Source organism: Mycteria americana, unplaced genomic scaffold, assembly GCF_035582795.1.
Source record: "Mycteria americana isolate JAX WOST 10 ecotype Jacksonville Zoo and Gardens unplaced genomic scaffold, USCA_MyAme_1.0 Scaffold_44, whole genome shotgun sequence".
Lineage (NCBI taxonomy): Eukaryota > Metazoa > Chordata > Aves > Ciconiiformes > Ciconiidae > Mycteria > Mycteria americana.
In genome coordinates this window covers 1,094,019-1,111,337 of record NW_027445631.1, presented here as the reverse complement: position 1 = coordinate 1,111,337, position 17,319 = coordinate 1,094,019, and the positions used below count along the sequence as shown (strand labels likewise).

The following is a 17,319-nucleotide window of genomic DNA, read 5'->3' as shown; positions in this document are numbered from 1 at the left end:
TCACTGGCACCCAGTCCCTCCAACCTGCAGTCCCAGCCCAGTTGCTGGCACCCAGACCCTCACTCACTCCAGTTGCTTGCACCACAGACACACAGGCCACTATGACCCGAGATCTCACTCCAGTTGCTGGCAGTGAAGTCCAGTCACTCTGGTCTCTCCAATCACTGGCACCACAGCCACACAGGCCCTCTGACCCATGGTCTGACTCCAGTTGCTGGCACTCAGCCCCCAATACACACTCACACACACACAGAGCGCATAGAGAATCCCTCACCCAGGAAAGAGTTAGAAAGGAATTTAATAAGAAGATAGGACAAGGACAGACGGCACTGATCAGGTGCAGGGTATGACCAAACAAATGCACCGATCAGCACCTATTTACATGCAATTGGCCCTTTTATCCCCTTACCCCTCTACTTTCCCCACACTTGTTCCTCCCCAAATCACCTAAATCCCTTCCCTTTCTCACCTTTGGCTCCTCCCCTAAACATACCATAATAAATCCTGTGCAATCCCAAAATGCTCTTCCCCTGCATCCCATAATGTGTCCCATACCTCTAAGCATCAACCCCTCTCAATCTGAAAGGTGCTCTAGTGATGACTCATCTTGATGGGTGTCACATCTGGACAATGGGGCTAAGGGTCTCCTGGGAGAGGCCCAGACAGGGTATCTGTTCCTCCAAGTCCTTAATTTGGGTTCTTGCCTGCCCTGGGACCTCTGTGCTCCTCTGGGCTTGTGGAGATAGATAGGCTTTTGATAAGGCCCATCACAGAGTTGATAGCTCCTGTGATGGACCTGGGAGGAGCTGGGGCAGGGTATTATTATTTGGGCTTTCCCCCGCCTTGTCTTTCTGGGCTCCTTTGTGGGTGTGCAGACAAGCTTTTATCACAAAACCTAACAGTGTTCATACTGCAAGAGACACTGGTAAAGCTGGGATTTTTCAAAAGAAAATAAAACTTTGATTCTCAGCCCCAACTTGATTTCTGAACCCAACTCTTAAGAAAGTTAAGCATATATACTTTCTGTCAATAGCTTGCAGGAGAGGAATGTATAATTAGTACACCTAAAAAGTTTTCTTTGAAAACTTTGAAGTTACCTAATGTAATTTTGATGTATTATGTAAATGGGCACAACTATTCAAAAATCATTCTGCTGTTTAAAAGTTATTTTAAGAGATAACCTAGAGGCGCTACCATTTCTGTCAGCAAAGTTGGCAGAATGAGCCAACTGCATGGAGCTTCATACACACACACACCTCACCATGTAACAACAGTTAAGATATAAAAAGGACTTTTTAAAATGCAGAACTCTTGCCTAAACTCTGCCAGATAAAAATGTTAATTAAAATGAAAAATATAAATAAAAGCCAAAGCTACTAAAAGGTATTTCATGCTCCTCAAATGCACTCCTCTGAGGCATGAGTGCTCCTTACATCCATTAGGAATGGCTTGGAAGGACTTGTATTTATCACCAGGAATACACAGTAATTCTGGGATGTTTCAAAAGCAACGTACTGAAGAAGAGATGCAATATATAGTCAAAACCAAAAATTGTTTCTGAAGTCAGAAAATCATTCCGTTAGAGTAAAAATTATGTCTGTGTAGAAAGCCCTCACAATGTCTACGCAGTATTTGAGCTCTTCAAAGCAGGGCTTGACGAGGAAATTACCTGATTCACAGGTCTTACACTGGTCCTTTTTATTGGGACACATTTCATCTTGATAAATGTATTCAAAGAAGGAGCCTGAAGGGAATATGGAAGTTTGGGGGTTACTTGAGGGTTTTCTTTTCTTTGTTTTGTTTTATTTGTTTGTTTGTTTTTTAAATATGCATTCTGTTTCATCTGGTAGATGTCAGTCTTTCTAATCATAAAAAGAATCAATCTTAAAAGAATTAATCTTAAAAAGAATTATGAAGAATTATTAATTAAAAAAAATACCCACGTTGTGAACTGTACCAATTAAGTTCATAACTGATGATCTATTAACCAGGAAATGCCTACCTTCCTGGTCCAGCCAAGCTAATGGAATTATTCCTTCAAGGCTGGAACCTAATTTCCAAGGATACTAAAGCATTAAAATATGTGGGCTAAGGATCAACTCTTGAAGGAAAATGTAGCAGCTTGGACATCAAAGGAAAGATTCTGGAACAGAGCAGCTTCTTCTGTTTCAAAAATTTGGGTACCTTATCTGAATAGCCTTTTTTTAACCCTCATAAGAAAATGACGTGCTTTACATGAAATCTATTTGTGTTGGCTCCTTGCCATTTTGCCAATTGTACAATAACTACATATTTTGGGATGAAACAGCTGTTGAGTTATTTCAATCAATTACTTCACACTGTGTGTCTAGAAAGGAAGTAATTTGCAGACCAAGACACTAGAGCTATAGTTAATAAACTAGAGGTCTCTGCAATCCAGAGATCCAGGAAAAGGCTAGTTGAACATGAGGTCGTACATTTTAGAGATGAAGGCAACAAAGCTTTGAAGGCTCTAATCAACAGGGACCACAAAGACATGGAAACCACAGTGCATCTTGTAAGTGAGAAAGACCAGCAGAGGGCTTCTGGAACTTACTGATCTGTGAATCAGTTCTATGAAATTTAAACTAGACACAATGCATCACAAAAATGTAGAAATGCTTAAGACAACCATCTCTAAGTTACCTAATATCAGAGTGATTTAATGATATCCAGCTTAAATTTTCTTTTTCTTAATTTTGTTCCATTACTCACTTTCCCTGCTCAGATTATATATGCTTACTTCTTTTATGCTCCAATAGTCAGTTTTAAAGCTACTCTGAATTATTTCATCTTTTAAAACATCCACCCAAACTGTTCTGGCAGATACAGACTGCCAGAGCTGAGAGGGCATTGAGCCCAGACAGCCATGCTCTTTCAGGAGGGACCAAAACAATATCAATTTCCTCCCGTGCCACCTGGATATCTCCTACAACTGAAGCATTCTCACAACTAGTTCACTGCAATAGGGCAGTTGCTTCTCAACAAGCATGAGTCAGAAAAGTACAAAGACAGATGTGAAAAGAGCTAAAATCCCCAAAGACAAAAAGAAATGTTGTAAATATCTTGGGTGCTCAATGTTTCCTTTTAGTTTCGCTTTCGCAGATAATTTGGCCTAGCTTGCCAGTATTGTTGGCCTTAAGTAAGGAAGCTTAGAGAGTAGAATTGCTAACGAGCATTCTTTATTTGAGCATTCTTTATTTGAAGGAAACCTACCTATGGTCTTTCCCCCCTCCTAACAATAATCATTAGAGTAAGAATGCTTTGCCTGTGTTAAATCCTTGGTTAGCTGAGATAGTTGCAATGCAGATAGATAAAAAGGAATTCTTCAGGCCCTGTGTCCCTGGAAAGGGCTGATAAGGAGAAACTACACAAGAACCACCTGGTTTTGGATATGCAAGGAAGGTATGGGCAAGACAAAATGGACTGAGCATGCGTCAAGACAAAGTTCAGTCAGCGGTCAGAGTGATGAAGACTACCGACTTCCTCCAACGACCACCAGAGGATCCCTAACGACCACCTAAGGACTTAAGTACGCATGCGTCAGAGACACTTACATATATTAATGAGTTCCAAGAAATCTCATGTTTATATAAATTAATCTTATGAATATGTATGATTTTGCAATATATAATCTCTGCGATCTTGCTTGTTGTCCTGGTTTCAGCTGAGATAGAGTTAATTTTCTTTATAGTGGCTGGTGTGGGGCTACATTTTGGATTTGTGCTGAAGACAGTGTTGATAACACAGGGATGTTTTAGTTGTTGCTGTACTAGTCAAGGACTTTTCAGCTTCCCCTGCTCTGCCAGGTGCAGAAGAAGCTGGGAGGGGGCACAGCCAGGATTGTTGATCCAAACTGACCAAAGGGCTATTCCATACCACATGACGTCATGCTCAGTATATAAAGCTGGGGAAGAAGAAGGAAGGGGGGACATTTGGAGTGATGGCGTTTGTCTTCCCAAGTAACCGTTACATTAACCGAGCGAGCGGCTGCGTGGTGCTTAGTTGCCGGCTGGGGCTAAACCACGACACTTGTTTGTCGGAGCACTTATGGTGGAGCAATCCCCAGTGCTGCCCAGCGCTGTAATAAAGGATGCCTGCTTAATAGTAACTCCGTTGCTATTGAGTTTGATTTCGGGAACACTCTGAAACTCCGATTCGCCTGCTGGGAGATTCGGATTTTAAAGGGTAGTCTCCACGAACTTTGCTTCAGCTTGAAAATCATAACTTTCATAATATCATAAATTATTTGTCTAAAAGATTTTTTGGACTTCTCTCAACTGCTCTTCTCTCATTTTCATCCTGTATGCCAATAATAATTTTCTAACAACTACAGCTGACTCACATGGGGAGGGGTGGTGGATGGGGGGGGGGGTAGAGCTATTATTTTGTGGTTTACAGCCCACAAGTGCTGCGTTTACCACTTGCCATTTGACTTGTTGTTGTGGTTTAGCCCCAGCAGGCAGCTAAGCCCCACCCAGCCGCTCGCTCACCCTCCCCCCTGGTGGGATGGGGGAGAGAATCGGAAGAGCAAAAGTAAGAAAACTCGTGGGTTGAGATAAGAACAGCTTAATAATTGGAATAACAACAACAACAACAACAACAACAACAAACTGTAATGAGAAGGCAAACAACAAGAGAGCGAGAGAAGAACAAAACCCAGGAAAAAAACCAGTGATACAACCCCTCACCACCCACCGACTGATGCCCAGCCAGTCCCCGAGCAGCGATCGCTGCCCCCCGGCCAACTCCCCCAGTTTCTATACTGAGCATGAGGCCATATGGTATGGAATAGCCCTTGGGCTGGTTTGGATCAGCTGTCCTGGCTGTGCCCCCTCCCAGCTTCTTGGGCACCTGGAGAGCAGGGGAAGCTGAAAAGTCCTTGACCAGTGTAAACACCACTTAGCAACAGCCAAAACATCAGCGTGTTATCAACATTATTCTCATCCTAAATCCAAAGCACAGCACTGTATTAGCTACTAGGAAGAAAAGTAACTCTATCCCAGCCAAAACCAGGACACTTGTGTCTTAGAGTATTTCCTCCAAGTTGTATTAGTGTACGGTTTTCTCAATCTGAATCTCATTTTATGACTTTCAGACCAAATATCAGGTTTTTTCCAAGTTTCTCTGTATTAGTGATAACCACCTTTTGTTCCAACATACAACCATTTACAAACATTACCAGTATAGTCTTTGCCCCTCTGCATTGCTAATGAATGGGATAAACAAGCTCATAGCTCTGTGTGAAACCTAACAGACACCTCATACCAATCCAATACATTACTAATTATCTCTACCTCGTACTCATCATACTTTGGCTAGTCAAAGCTGTGATATATTCTCAGATTGCATTAGTTCACGTCTGACATTTTCTCTATAGTCCAAGTTTTAATTAGTTTTAAGAGAAACATGTCAAGATACTATATTGAATATTTTCCTGAAATCCAAATGTCACAGAAGTTAAACTGTCAACTACTCATTTTGCAAATATATCCTAAAAACAAAATGAGCAAAATGAATCCTGCACAGTGTATTATTTATGACAGCTGTTTCATAAAAGCCAAGACTGTACTCTCTATTATTTTCACATTGCTATACTAAAGAGAAAAAACAATTGTCAAAAACATACTTTAATATACACATAAATTGATACTACCACAATTTTTACCCCTTTTACCTAGCTGTGAATTTTCCATGACTCCTGTTCTCTTCCTTCCCTCTCCCACCTCCAAAATCCAGAGCATTGCAGGGGGGTTGGACTAGATGACCTTTAAAGGTCCCTTCCAACCCAAACCATTCTATGATTCTATGATTCTATAAAATATCATCACTAGCATATAATTATATTATCTTTTGGAAGAGTGTGGTGGGTTAATCTTGGCTGGCTACTAGATGCCTAACAAGCCGCTCTCTCACTTCCCCTCCTCAACAGGACAGGGGGAGAAAATGAGATGAAAAAGCTCGTGGGTCAAGATGAGGACAGGGAGATCACTTACCAATTACCATCATGGGCAAAACAGACACAACTTGGGGAAAATTAATTTAATTTACTACCAATTAAAAATAGAGTGGGATGGTGAGAAACAAAGACAAAACTAAAACTACCTTCCCCCCACCCCCCCCTTCTTCCCAGGCTCAACTTCACCCCTGTGTTCCTGACTCTTCTACCTCTTCCACCCACCCCCCGAGTGGCACAGGGGGGATGGGGAATGGGGGTTATGGTCAGTTCATAACAGTTCCTCTCTTCTGCTCCTTCCTCCTCACACTTTTCCCCTGCTCCAGTGTGGGCTCCCTCCCACAGGATATTGTCCTTCACAAACTGCTCCACCATGGGTCTTTTCCATGGGGTACAGTCCTTCAGGAAAACACTGCTCCAGCATGGGCTCCTCTCCATGGGCCACAATTCCTGCCAGGAGCCTGCTCCAGCATGGGCTCTCCACAGGCTGCAGCTTCCTTCAGGGCACATCCACCTGCTCCAGCATGGGGTCCTCCACAGGCTCTGGCATGGTACTCCATGGGCTGTAGGGGGACAACCTGCTTTTCCATGGTCTACTCCACAGGCTTGTACAGTTTGGGCTGGGATAGTTAATTTTCTTCACAGTAGCTGGTATGGGGCTATGTTTTGGATTTGTGCTGAAAACAGTGTTGATAACACAGAGATGTTTTAGCTATTGCTGAGCAGTGCTGACACAGAGTCAAGGCCTTTGCTGCTCCTCACCCCACCCCACCAGCGAGGAGGCTGGGGGTGCACAAGAAGCTGGGAGGGGACGCAGCCAGGACAGCTGACCCCAACCGACCAAAGGGATATCCCACACCATATGATGTCGTGCTCAGCAATATAAAAGCTGGGGAAGAAGAAGGAAGGGGGGACATTCAGAGTGATGGCGGTTGTCTTCCCAAGTCACCATTACGCATGCTGGAGCCCTGCTTTCCTGGAGATGGCTGATCACCTGCCTGCCCAGGGGAAGCAGTTAAGGAATTCCTTGTTTTGCTTTGCTTGCGTGCGCGGCTTTTGCTTTACTTATTAAACTGTCTTTATCTCAACCCACGAGTTTTCTCACTTTTACCCTTCCAATTCTCTCCCCCACCCCTCTGTGGGGGAGTGAGCAAGCGGCTGGGTGGGGCTTAGCTGCCTACCGGGGTTAAACCATGACAGGGCTGCAGGGGACTCTCTGCTCTGGTGCCTGGAGCACCCCCTTCCCCTCCTTCTTCACTGACCTTGGTGTCTGCAGGGTTGTTTCACATTTTTTTTCTCACTCCTCTCTCACAGCTGCTGCACAGCATTTTCACCCCTGTCTTAAATATGTTATCACAGCGGCACCACCAGCTTCGCTGATGGGCTCAGCTTTGGCCAGTGGCAGGTCTGTCTTGGAGCCAGCTGGAACTGGCTCTGTCCAACATGGGGGCAGCTCCTGATCTCTTCTCACAAAGGCCACCCCTGCAGCTCCTCCACTACCAAAACTTTGCCATGTAAACCTAATGCAAGAATTATAATTTGAAGCAGCAAATTGTCCTAGTACAACATTCTGCCTTTTTTTTTCTCACTTCTGCTTACTACTCAGTTGTTGTTGTTGTTGTTGTTATTATTATCTTAAATATTCTCATCAAAGAAAGATTTATTAAAAACAATATTGTGAAAAGACTTCAATATGTTTGGTACACAGGTGGTTTTGTATTCCAGAATAAATATAAAATGCTAAAGACATATCATTTACTTCAATCTTCAAAAGATATATATAAGTCTTTAAAAGACTATGAAAAATACTAACTATTGTGTAATAGTAAAAATTCTACTAGCAGTTAAAAAGTGTTTAAGAAACAGGACCTAAATGGTTATAGTCATAATTGATTCACCACATGAAAAGAAGTGGTTAGAAGCATGGTAAGACTATATATGATTAGCAATGCTTAAGAGAATGAGAACTGCAAGTATATGACAGTAGGATGTAAAATACTTGACTGCTGTGTATTTAGGATGGCTCCATTATTCACAATTGGGGGTATCAACAATAAGTTAGAAGATCATCATAAAGGAGTACCATCAATGCATTCTCTAACGTGCATATTTATTAGAGAAAATAGGGGAATCTTTCTTGGTGTAGTAACAAATCATAGAAAAAGTAATTATACTAAGGCATATAAAATGACATAGCAAACTGGCTTTTGCAGGATCAGAAATCTATGCTGATCAATGTAAACTGATACTCAAGGTTGTCACTGCTTTTTATTTTAAACCGACATATTTATTTCACTTGCACATGCTTGAAAGTTATGGAAGAAAAAAAAAGATGGGGAAAACATACCTCTGATAAAAATGTCTGTGCTGATTTCTGTGCTCCTACATGGAGCAGATATTCATATACGTACAGTGCTAATCTGAAAAATAAACAAGACAATATTTAGTATTGTGCATTTGTTTGTTCCTCTTTTTAGAAACAAAGGATTTCAGAAATCAGTGTTGCACACTGTTTCCTTTCAGAAACCATTATGCACCAAGCATGTCAAATCTATTATCTATACTGAACTTTTAAAACTAGAACATGTAGGTCAATCTGAGCAGAGGTGTTTAAATAGTAGTTAATTAAATATTATTAAAAAACCAAATTGTTTAACGTCAATATTTTAATGATATTTGGACAGGTGCCCAGTTAGCTAACAACTGACCTACTGCTGCCTATTTGCTCACTATAGCATGCTTACTGTAAATATAATATATTCATACAGCAACCCTGATTATTTTTCCAAATCAAAATTTTTACATGTAGAATGTGTCAAGCTGTGAGCACATGTGAACAATAGTCTGTGTTTATTGAAAGAACATGCAAACTTCAAGCTGCATCAGGAAAAGTAATTACAGAATCCACGACTACTGTAGCATAACCACATCTCTTAAGCAGAGCATAAACATATTTTTAGATTTATTCAGACATGCATCTTTGAGTTCTGATGACAACACAGCTACAAATTATTGTCACAGTTCCAGAAGAAGCTTCACAAAAAGTGATCTTCAGCAGGCAGGCACATCTCCAAGTAAATCAATAGACCTGGTGCAAGGATCTCATTGCAAAAATGGGACTTATACCCTGAATGGATATCCACTAGAAATTGGGCTGAGAATGCCTTTTAAAAAAAACAAGAACAGGTAAGCAGTAAGAAACAACAATTTCTATTAATATAGGCTAGATCTGAGTTAAAAAACTAAACATGTAGCACTTCCTATTCTGCAACTGATTCTCTAGAGACGTTCCTGTCTGTCTGCATTTTTCAAGTCTTTCAAAATGAAATCTCATTTATTGAGATTTTCATCTCTGTTTAAAATAATGATTTAATAATAATGCTTAGAAATTGTCTATAAAACATTTCAGTCCAAGAAAGAAAAGAAAGTGAGGTTGCACTTTTTAAAAAACTGCTAGCCGAACTGTTTTTAAGAAGCAAAATCTATGAGTGCACTTTGTGATATACTGCTATTTAATATTTAAGCATATGATTGGTTTTAGCTTGAACCTTAAAAGGGACCGTACCCACTTTTTAATTCTAGTATTTTACAAAGCAGTTGTCTATTAGTTTGTATTAAGCCATATGAATAAATACAAACAGTGTGATAAGGAGAAAGCACTTAAGTTATTCTAATGGAGCATGGTATCATTCATTGCTCAAATGCCTAACAGCTCAGAGATGATACAGTGATATGCTTTTTCTAAGTACTGTGAAGAGAGAGGGGATGACTTATTTTAGCCTCTCATCTCAAAAGCACAACTGGAAATTTTTAAAAAAAAAGAAAAGTCAAATCTTGTTGACTTAATACTTTCCAGTTGAACTATGGTTCAATTTTTAAGCAATAAATGGTTATAGACAAAATCTAAGATCAGAAAGATGTAAAAGACAGAGGAAGAACTCTAATAACCAAGATGACTTATATACCTAGTAACACTTTAAAATATTTCATTTGTCTTCCAAGATGCACATTTTTTTTGTTCTTATCAAAACATGAAGCCTGCAATCCAGATAAAAGGATTTGTGTGATCATATCCTTTCTATCCCGCAAAGGAAAGCAAAAAAGCACCAGAACCAGGTGTTTATTGCAGATACACCACCTTCATAATTCTGCCATCTATTAAAAGATTTAGCAAATACTGCACTATGATACCCAAATCGACAGCACAATACCTTAATATCATAAAAGATTTGAAAGTACCATCTAAGGACTCCTGGAATCTATCTGCAAAACACAGCACATGCCAACAATGTTCCAGTATAACTGAATATCACTACCCTGCATGCATTTTAATTGGTCAGCATCTAAAAACAACCAAGATTTTTTTAACACAACAACAAAGACAACCCTAGAGATTTGATGTAAGCATGTGGAATGTGCTAATTAAGCTGCAATTAAATTATAAAGTCTCCCACAATTTGACATACATTATTACATCCTGGTCTAAATATACTAACCATTAAATGAAATGGTGAAACAACTTTGGTTTTTAAGCACAGGGTGGGAGGAGACAGATTTCAGAAAAAGATAAAATATGTCACATTTTAGGCTTCCAAGATGATTCAAATGTGATACATTAAGATTTGGACCACACTAACGAAGGAACTGCATAACTCCTCTGACAGGAAAGCCAGGACCACCTTCTACAAACAGATGCGAGACAGAAGGCAAAGCATAAACAAATATGATTGGTTCATCTTAAATCTAAACTGTTTGCCCATCCTACTTACTATTCTGTCAGGAAGTCTTTAAAGAAGTTAACAGCATTATAATTCAATTCAGAAATAAATGCATGTCCTGGTTTTGGCTGGGATAGAGTTAATTTTCTTCCTAGCAGCTGGTACAGTGCTGTGCTTTGGATTTAGGATGAGAATAATGTTGAGAACACGCTGATGTTTTGGCTGTCGCTAAGCGGTGTTTACACTGGTCAAGGACTTTTCAGCTTCCCCTGCTCTCCAGGTGCACAAGAAGCTGGGAGGGGGCACAGCCAGGACAGCTGCCCCAAACTGGCCCAAGGGCTATTCCATACCATATGGCGTCATGCTCAGTATAGAAACTGGGGGGAGTTGGCCGGGGGGCAGCGATCGCTGCTCAGGGACTGGCTGGGCATTGGTCAGTGGGTGGTGAGCGGTTATATCACTGTATTTTTTTTCCCTTGGGTTTTGTTCCTCTCTCGCTCTCTTGTTGTTTTCCTTCTCATTACAATATTATTATTATTATTATTATTATTATTATTATTATTATTATTATTATTATTATTATTATTATTAAACTGTTCTTATCTCAGCCCACGAGTTTTCTTACTTTTGCTCTTCCGATTCTCTCCCCCATCCCACTGGGGGAGGGTGAGCGAGTGGCTGGGTGGTGCTTAGCTGCCGGCTGGGGCTAAACCACGACAGTCCTTTTTGACGCCCAACATGGGGCTCAAAGGGTTTGAGATAATAACAGATTAACCAGAGCGTATTAAGGAATTTAGATCTGTTAGTAGTTGCGGGCCACGATATTGATTCATCCGTTCTCGATACTGGTTTACCTGATCCGCGCCATGCTCATTTTTTTTGCCGTACATGTTAAAGATCGGTGTTGGTTTTTGCAGTTTGCTGTGCTCTGCTTTAATTGGTGATGTTTTGCCTGTGAGATTTGTTATTAAAACAGTGACCTTGGCTTTATTTTGGTATCTAAGTGCAGTACTGAAGCCATTATTGTACATTGGGTACCACCTAATGGAGACAATTAGCACTTATACTTCTTCCTCTGAGAGGTTTTTTATGGAGGAAATACAGAATGACACCTTTGCTACCTTCTTCTATGATGTTTCCTCCTTCTTTACAATAACTTTTCAGTATTTTGAACATCCTTGGGTAGTTAAGATACATCTATTGATATTGCTTGGGAATACTGTTTCTGTTTTGTCCAAGATTAGTAAGCAATTTAAGAATATCATCCAGAGATCTGCCCCAAGGCCGGATAGTTATGAGTGGCAGGGTGTGTGGGATAGCATGGGCAAATGCCTAAGTTATTGGGCACCTCCAGGGTTTTGGAACTTCACCCCTGAACAAGTGCAGAATCCTGAAAAATTAGTAGAATATTTGGAAAAAGTATGTCGTCACCCTGCCAATTCTAGGGAGACACAAATCCCTGCAATGTGCTGGGGCCTGGCCCCTGCCTACCGAGCCCTGTTCAACTCTATTCAGAACCCTCAAGGATCTGGTGACAAAATGACAGGCACTGCGGCTACTGCAGTCCCTCCTGCGACAGGCACCGTGGCTATTCCGGACAACTCTGTGACAGGCACTGCAGTCACCCCAGTCCCCCTCTGCGACAGGCACTGTGGTCACTGCAGCCCCCCTGCAAAAGATAATGTGGTTCAATCAGGGAACCAGACCGTGTCAGTATCAGTCGCCCCTATACATAAGAAGAAATCTTGGAAGCAAAAGTCAGCTCGTTTAGAAAGGGAAGATGAAAGAGCAGGGCCATCACAGGGAGAGGAAGAGGAAGAACTTGTGGATGAGAGGGAAACTACCCAGTCCCTAGCCCTGAGTGAGCTGCGAGATATGCGAAAAGATTTCAGCCATCGCCCAGGCGAGCACGTTGTCACCTGGCTGCTCCGATGCTGGGATAGCAGGGCCAGTAGCCTGGAATTAGAGGGTAAGGAAGCCAAGCAGCTGGGATCCATTTCTAGGGAAGGGGGCATTGACAAAGCGATTGGAAAAGGGGAACCAGCCCGCAGCCTCTGGAGGCGACTACTGTCAGCTATGAAGGAAAGAGATCCCTTCAAGGAAGATGTTGTATATCGCCCCGGGAAATGGACCTCCATGGAGAAAGGTATCCAGTACCTGAGGGAATTAGCCATGCTGGAGGTGGTTTATGGTGACCTGGATGACGAGCGGTTACCCACAGATCCAGATGAAGTCCAGTGCACATGACCCATGTGGCAGCAGTTGGTATGGAGCGCACCAGCGTCACGTGCCAGCTCATTGGCAATACTGACCTGGAAAGACGGAGAGGGTCCAACAGTGGATGAAGCGGCTAGCCAGCTCCGGCAATAGGAAGAAAGTATCTCTTCCTCCCTTGTCTCAGCTTTGGAGAAACTGTCCTGGGAGGTCCAGCGACTCAAAGAGGATAGGTCCTACTCCCCACCTGTACGGACCAGTATCTCAGCCATTAGGAGTCAGCGTTCTTCTGCTCAAGAGAGAGGATATAGAGGGTACACACCACGGGGCACCCTATGGTTTTACCTGCGTGACCACGGAGAGGACATGAGGAAGTGGGATGGAAAACCTACCTTGACCCTAGAGGCACGGGTACGTGAGTTGCAAGGAAAAGCAATCACCAAAGGGGGTTCTTCCAGGAAAATTGCTGCTCCGGTTTCCAGTGGACAGTTCCCCAGACAGAGTAGAAGGGCTGATCTTACTTCTGATTTTAATGAAGGAACTCCTGACTTGTATATACAAGAAATGGGTAATGAATACTATGACCAGGATTAGGGGGGCCCTGCCTCCAGCCAGGTGGAGGAAAGGGACAACCGGGTTTACTGGACTGTGTGGATTCGATGGCCTGGCACATCAGACCCACAGGAGTATAAGGCTCTAGTGGACACCGGTGCACAGTGTACCCTAATGCCATCCAGCTACATAGGGGCAGAACCCATCTGTATTTGTGGAGTGACAGGGGGATCCCAACAGCTGACTGTATTGGAGGCCAAAGTGAGCCTAACTGGGAATGAGTGGCAAAAGCACCCCATTGTGACTGGCCCAGAGGCTCCGTGCATCCTTGGCATAGACTACCTCAGGAGAGGGTATTTCAAGGACCCAAAAGGGTACCGGTGGGCTTTTGGTATAGCTGCCTTGGAGACGGAGGAAACGAAACAGCTGTCTGCCTTACCCGGTCTCTCAGAGGACCCCTCTGTTGCGGGATTGCTGAGGGTCGAAGAACAACAGGTGCCAATTGCTACCACAGCAGTGCACCGGAGGCGATATCGCACCAACCGAGACTCCCTGATTCCCATCCATGAGCTGATTCGTCGACTGGAGAGCCAAGGAGTGATCAGCAAGCCTCGTTCACCTTTTAACAGCCCTATATGGCCAGTGAGAAAGTCTAATGGAGAGTGGAGACTGACAGTAGACTATCGTGGCCTGAATGAAGTCACGCCGCCCCTGAGTGCTGCCGTGCCGGACATGCTGGAACTGCAATACGAACTGGAGTCAAAAGCAGCCAAATGGTATGCCACAAGTGATATCGCTAATGCGTTCTTCTCAATCCCTTTGGCAGCAGAGTGCAGGCCACAGTTTGCTTTCACTTGGAGGGGCGTCCAGCACACCTGGAATCGACTGCCCCAGGGGTGGAAACACAGCCCCACCATTTGCCATGGACTGATCCAGACGGCACTGGAACAGGGCGAAGCTCCAGAACATCTGCAATACATTGATGACATCATCGTGTGGGGCAATACAGCAGAGGAAGTTTTTGAGAAAGGGAAGAAAATAGTCCAGATCCTCCTGAAAGCCGGTTTTGCCTTAAAACAAAGTAAGGTCAAGGGACCTGCACAGGAGATCCAGTTTTTAGGACTAAAATGGCAAGAAGGACGTCGTCAGATCCCAATGGATGTGATCAACAAAATAACAGCCATGTCTCCACCAACTAGCAAAAAGGGTTAGCAAAAACCAACTAGCAAAAAAGAGTAAATTTTCTCCCTAGTAGCTGGTACAGTGCTGTGGTTTGGATTTAGTATGAGAATAATGTTGAGAACACGCTGATGTTTTAGTTGTTGCTAAGCGGTGTTTACACTGGTCAAGGACTTTTCAGCTTCCCCTGCTCTGCCAGGTGCCCAAGAAGCTGGGAGGGGACACAGCCAGGACAGCTGATCCAAACTGGCCCAAGGGCTATTCCATACCATATGGCCTCATGCCCAGTATAGAAACTGGGGGGAGTTGGCCGGGGGGCAGCGATCGCTGCTCGGGGACTGGCTGGGCATCGGTCGGTGGGTGGTGAGCAGTTGTATCACTGGTTTTTCCCCTGGGTTTTGTTCCTCTCTCTCTCTCTTGTTGTTTCCCTTCTCATTACAATTTTTTATTTTGTGTGTGTGTGTGTGTGTTCCAGTTATTAAACTGTTCTTATCTCAGGCCACGAGTTTTCTTACTTTTGCTCTTCCGATTCTCTCCCCCATCCCACCAGGGGGGAGGGTGAGCGAGCAGCTGCGTGGGGCTCAGTTGCCAACTGGGGCTAAACCACAACCACTTATGTGAAGTCTGTAGTAATTTTTGATAAAGACAGGCCATAGGCTAGGATTCCCCCCTCCAAGACAAATAACTTAAACACATAGTGGCAGTGAGAAACAAAAAGACATACATTAAAGCCCTTTTCCTACCCCCTTTCCCAGGCTTCACTCCAGACTCCTCTCCTCCCCCCTCTTATAATCGTTGCAGGTTACACTCAGTCCCTTCAGCGAGGCCACAGGCAGTGCAAAGCAGGGGTTTACAGTCAGTACATAGCAGTTTCTCTCTGCCACTCCATTCTTCTTACACTTTTTCTCTGCTCTGGTGTGGGTCCTCCAAGGGCTGCAGGGAATATCTGCTCCACCATGGAGCACCTCCTCCTCCTCCAACCTTGGTGCTCCCTCTGTTATTCCTCACTCTTTTTTTTCCCTCCTCCTCTGCCTGCCCAGCATTTTCTGCTCTTTCTTAAATATGTTTTTACAGAAGCACCACTGTCTTAGTTGATGGGCTCAGCTTTGGCCAGCAGTGGGTCTGCTGCAGAACCAGCTGGAATCAGCTGTGTCCAGCACAGGGCAGCCCCTGACTTTCTCCCACAGGGGCCACCTCTGCAGCACCCCCCCACCCCAAAACCTTACCACATACACCTAATACACATACCTAAAAAAAAATATATATGTTTTAACTGAAGGTATAGTTGTATATAACCATTATCCAGAAGGTAATAAAATCAATGTGGTAGAGTGAAAGCCTCAAGCTCCCCAAATTTGGCAGCATGTCAATCCACATTCCAGGTAGTATACTCTTTCACAAAGTCTATGACAGAGAATTAGTGCAATCACAGAAATATATCAGCTTATTTCCTAGATGTTAGCACCTCCTTTGCCGGCAATAGCCATTATGCTGTTAACAGCTGATGTTGGATATAGAAAAAATTATGTATATAGTTGTAATGTTCCAGATCTGAGTATCGCAGAAATAAATCTAGCATTTCTGTATTGTTAATAGACTTCATTTTTTAAGCTAATCGTGTATGGAAAGTTCTGCATACAACATACTACCCATAAAATATTTAATATTAAACAATAATTTAAAAATCACAATGAAAACTAATAAATCAATATCCATAGATAATTTTTAGTTTGTGTGAAGAAGAGTGAAGCAGCTGAGCAACATTTAAAAGTAGTTCCATAGAAAAGATCCTAATGTTCCTTTCTGTGTTTAAGGAGACTTGCAATATTCCAAAATCACTATTCTGACCCATACAGAGAAGCAATATTTTTTTCTTTTGTTTAAAAAAAGTCATATAGACTCCATTTCAAATCCTGAGATTCCTAGGAATCTCACAGATTTAATATCTAAAATATAAATCTCATTCTCTAAAGTAAGAGAGTAGCATTGAGCCTATATTTAAAATATAATACAACAGCTAAAAACCATTTCAAGTTTGAAGTTTCTCAAACAAACTTTCTCAAACCCATCACTTCAGTAGATTTAAAACTGCTCTGAAGCTCTTTACAGCAAGCTGGTGTTGGTCAGTTTCAACTAACAAGGGTAAACAACTTTTTACAAAGTTTCTTATTTTCAACAGTCATGTATGCCATGGCCAAACCATCCTTTCTTCCCTATTTTATCATACTGACAATCATAGAATCATAGAATAGCCCAGATTGGAAGGGACCTCAAAAGATCATCTGGTCCAAACTTTAATAATTTTCCTAGTACCTGAGATTAAGGTGATTCAGTCAACTCTCAATTATCCGTGATAACAGAAGACTGGGATAAGAAATAATAAGGGCTGTGCTGGATGTAGCAGTGCTATGCTGCACAAAGTCAACATAGTAGAGTCACCTGTGCCTGTCTCTACTCAGCTTCTTTGTACTGTCGGAAGATCAATTTGTTTAGATGCAGCATCAAACTCGAGCTATACCCAAGAATTTGCTTATGCTTTTTCATTTGCTTAGGCAGGTACATTAATGATGGCCTCAACTTTACAGTTATTTTTCTGTACACACACCTTCGTGCATTAGCTCTCCCAGGCATGCTGTTTCATCTACACATAATTTACGTTTTTGTTTGCTTAGCTTGAGGCTA

At 42.5% G+C, this 17,319-nt stretch overlaps 1 protein-coding gene across 3 annotated transcripts in view; it reads right to left on the bottom strand.

Moving 5' to 3' along the window:
• The window catches only part of LOC142403824 (single-stranded DNA-binding protein 2-like), a 231,851-nt gene that overhangs the window by 178,974 nt on the left and 35,558 nt on the right, over positions 1–17,319 (bottom strand). For all 3 annotated transcript variants that reach the window (XM_075490122.1, XM_075490124.1, XM_075490125.1), the window contains one exon: positions 8,322–8,394. In XM_075490122.1, the coding sequence (XP_075346237.1) occupies positions 8,322–8,394 (73 nt within the window). Of the gene's footprint in view, positions 1–8,321; positions 8,395–17,319 lie in introns of those variants that run through there.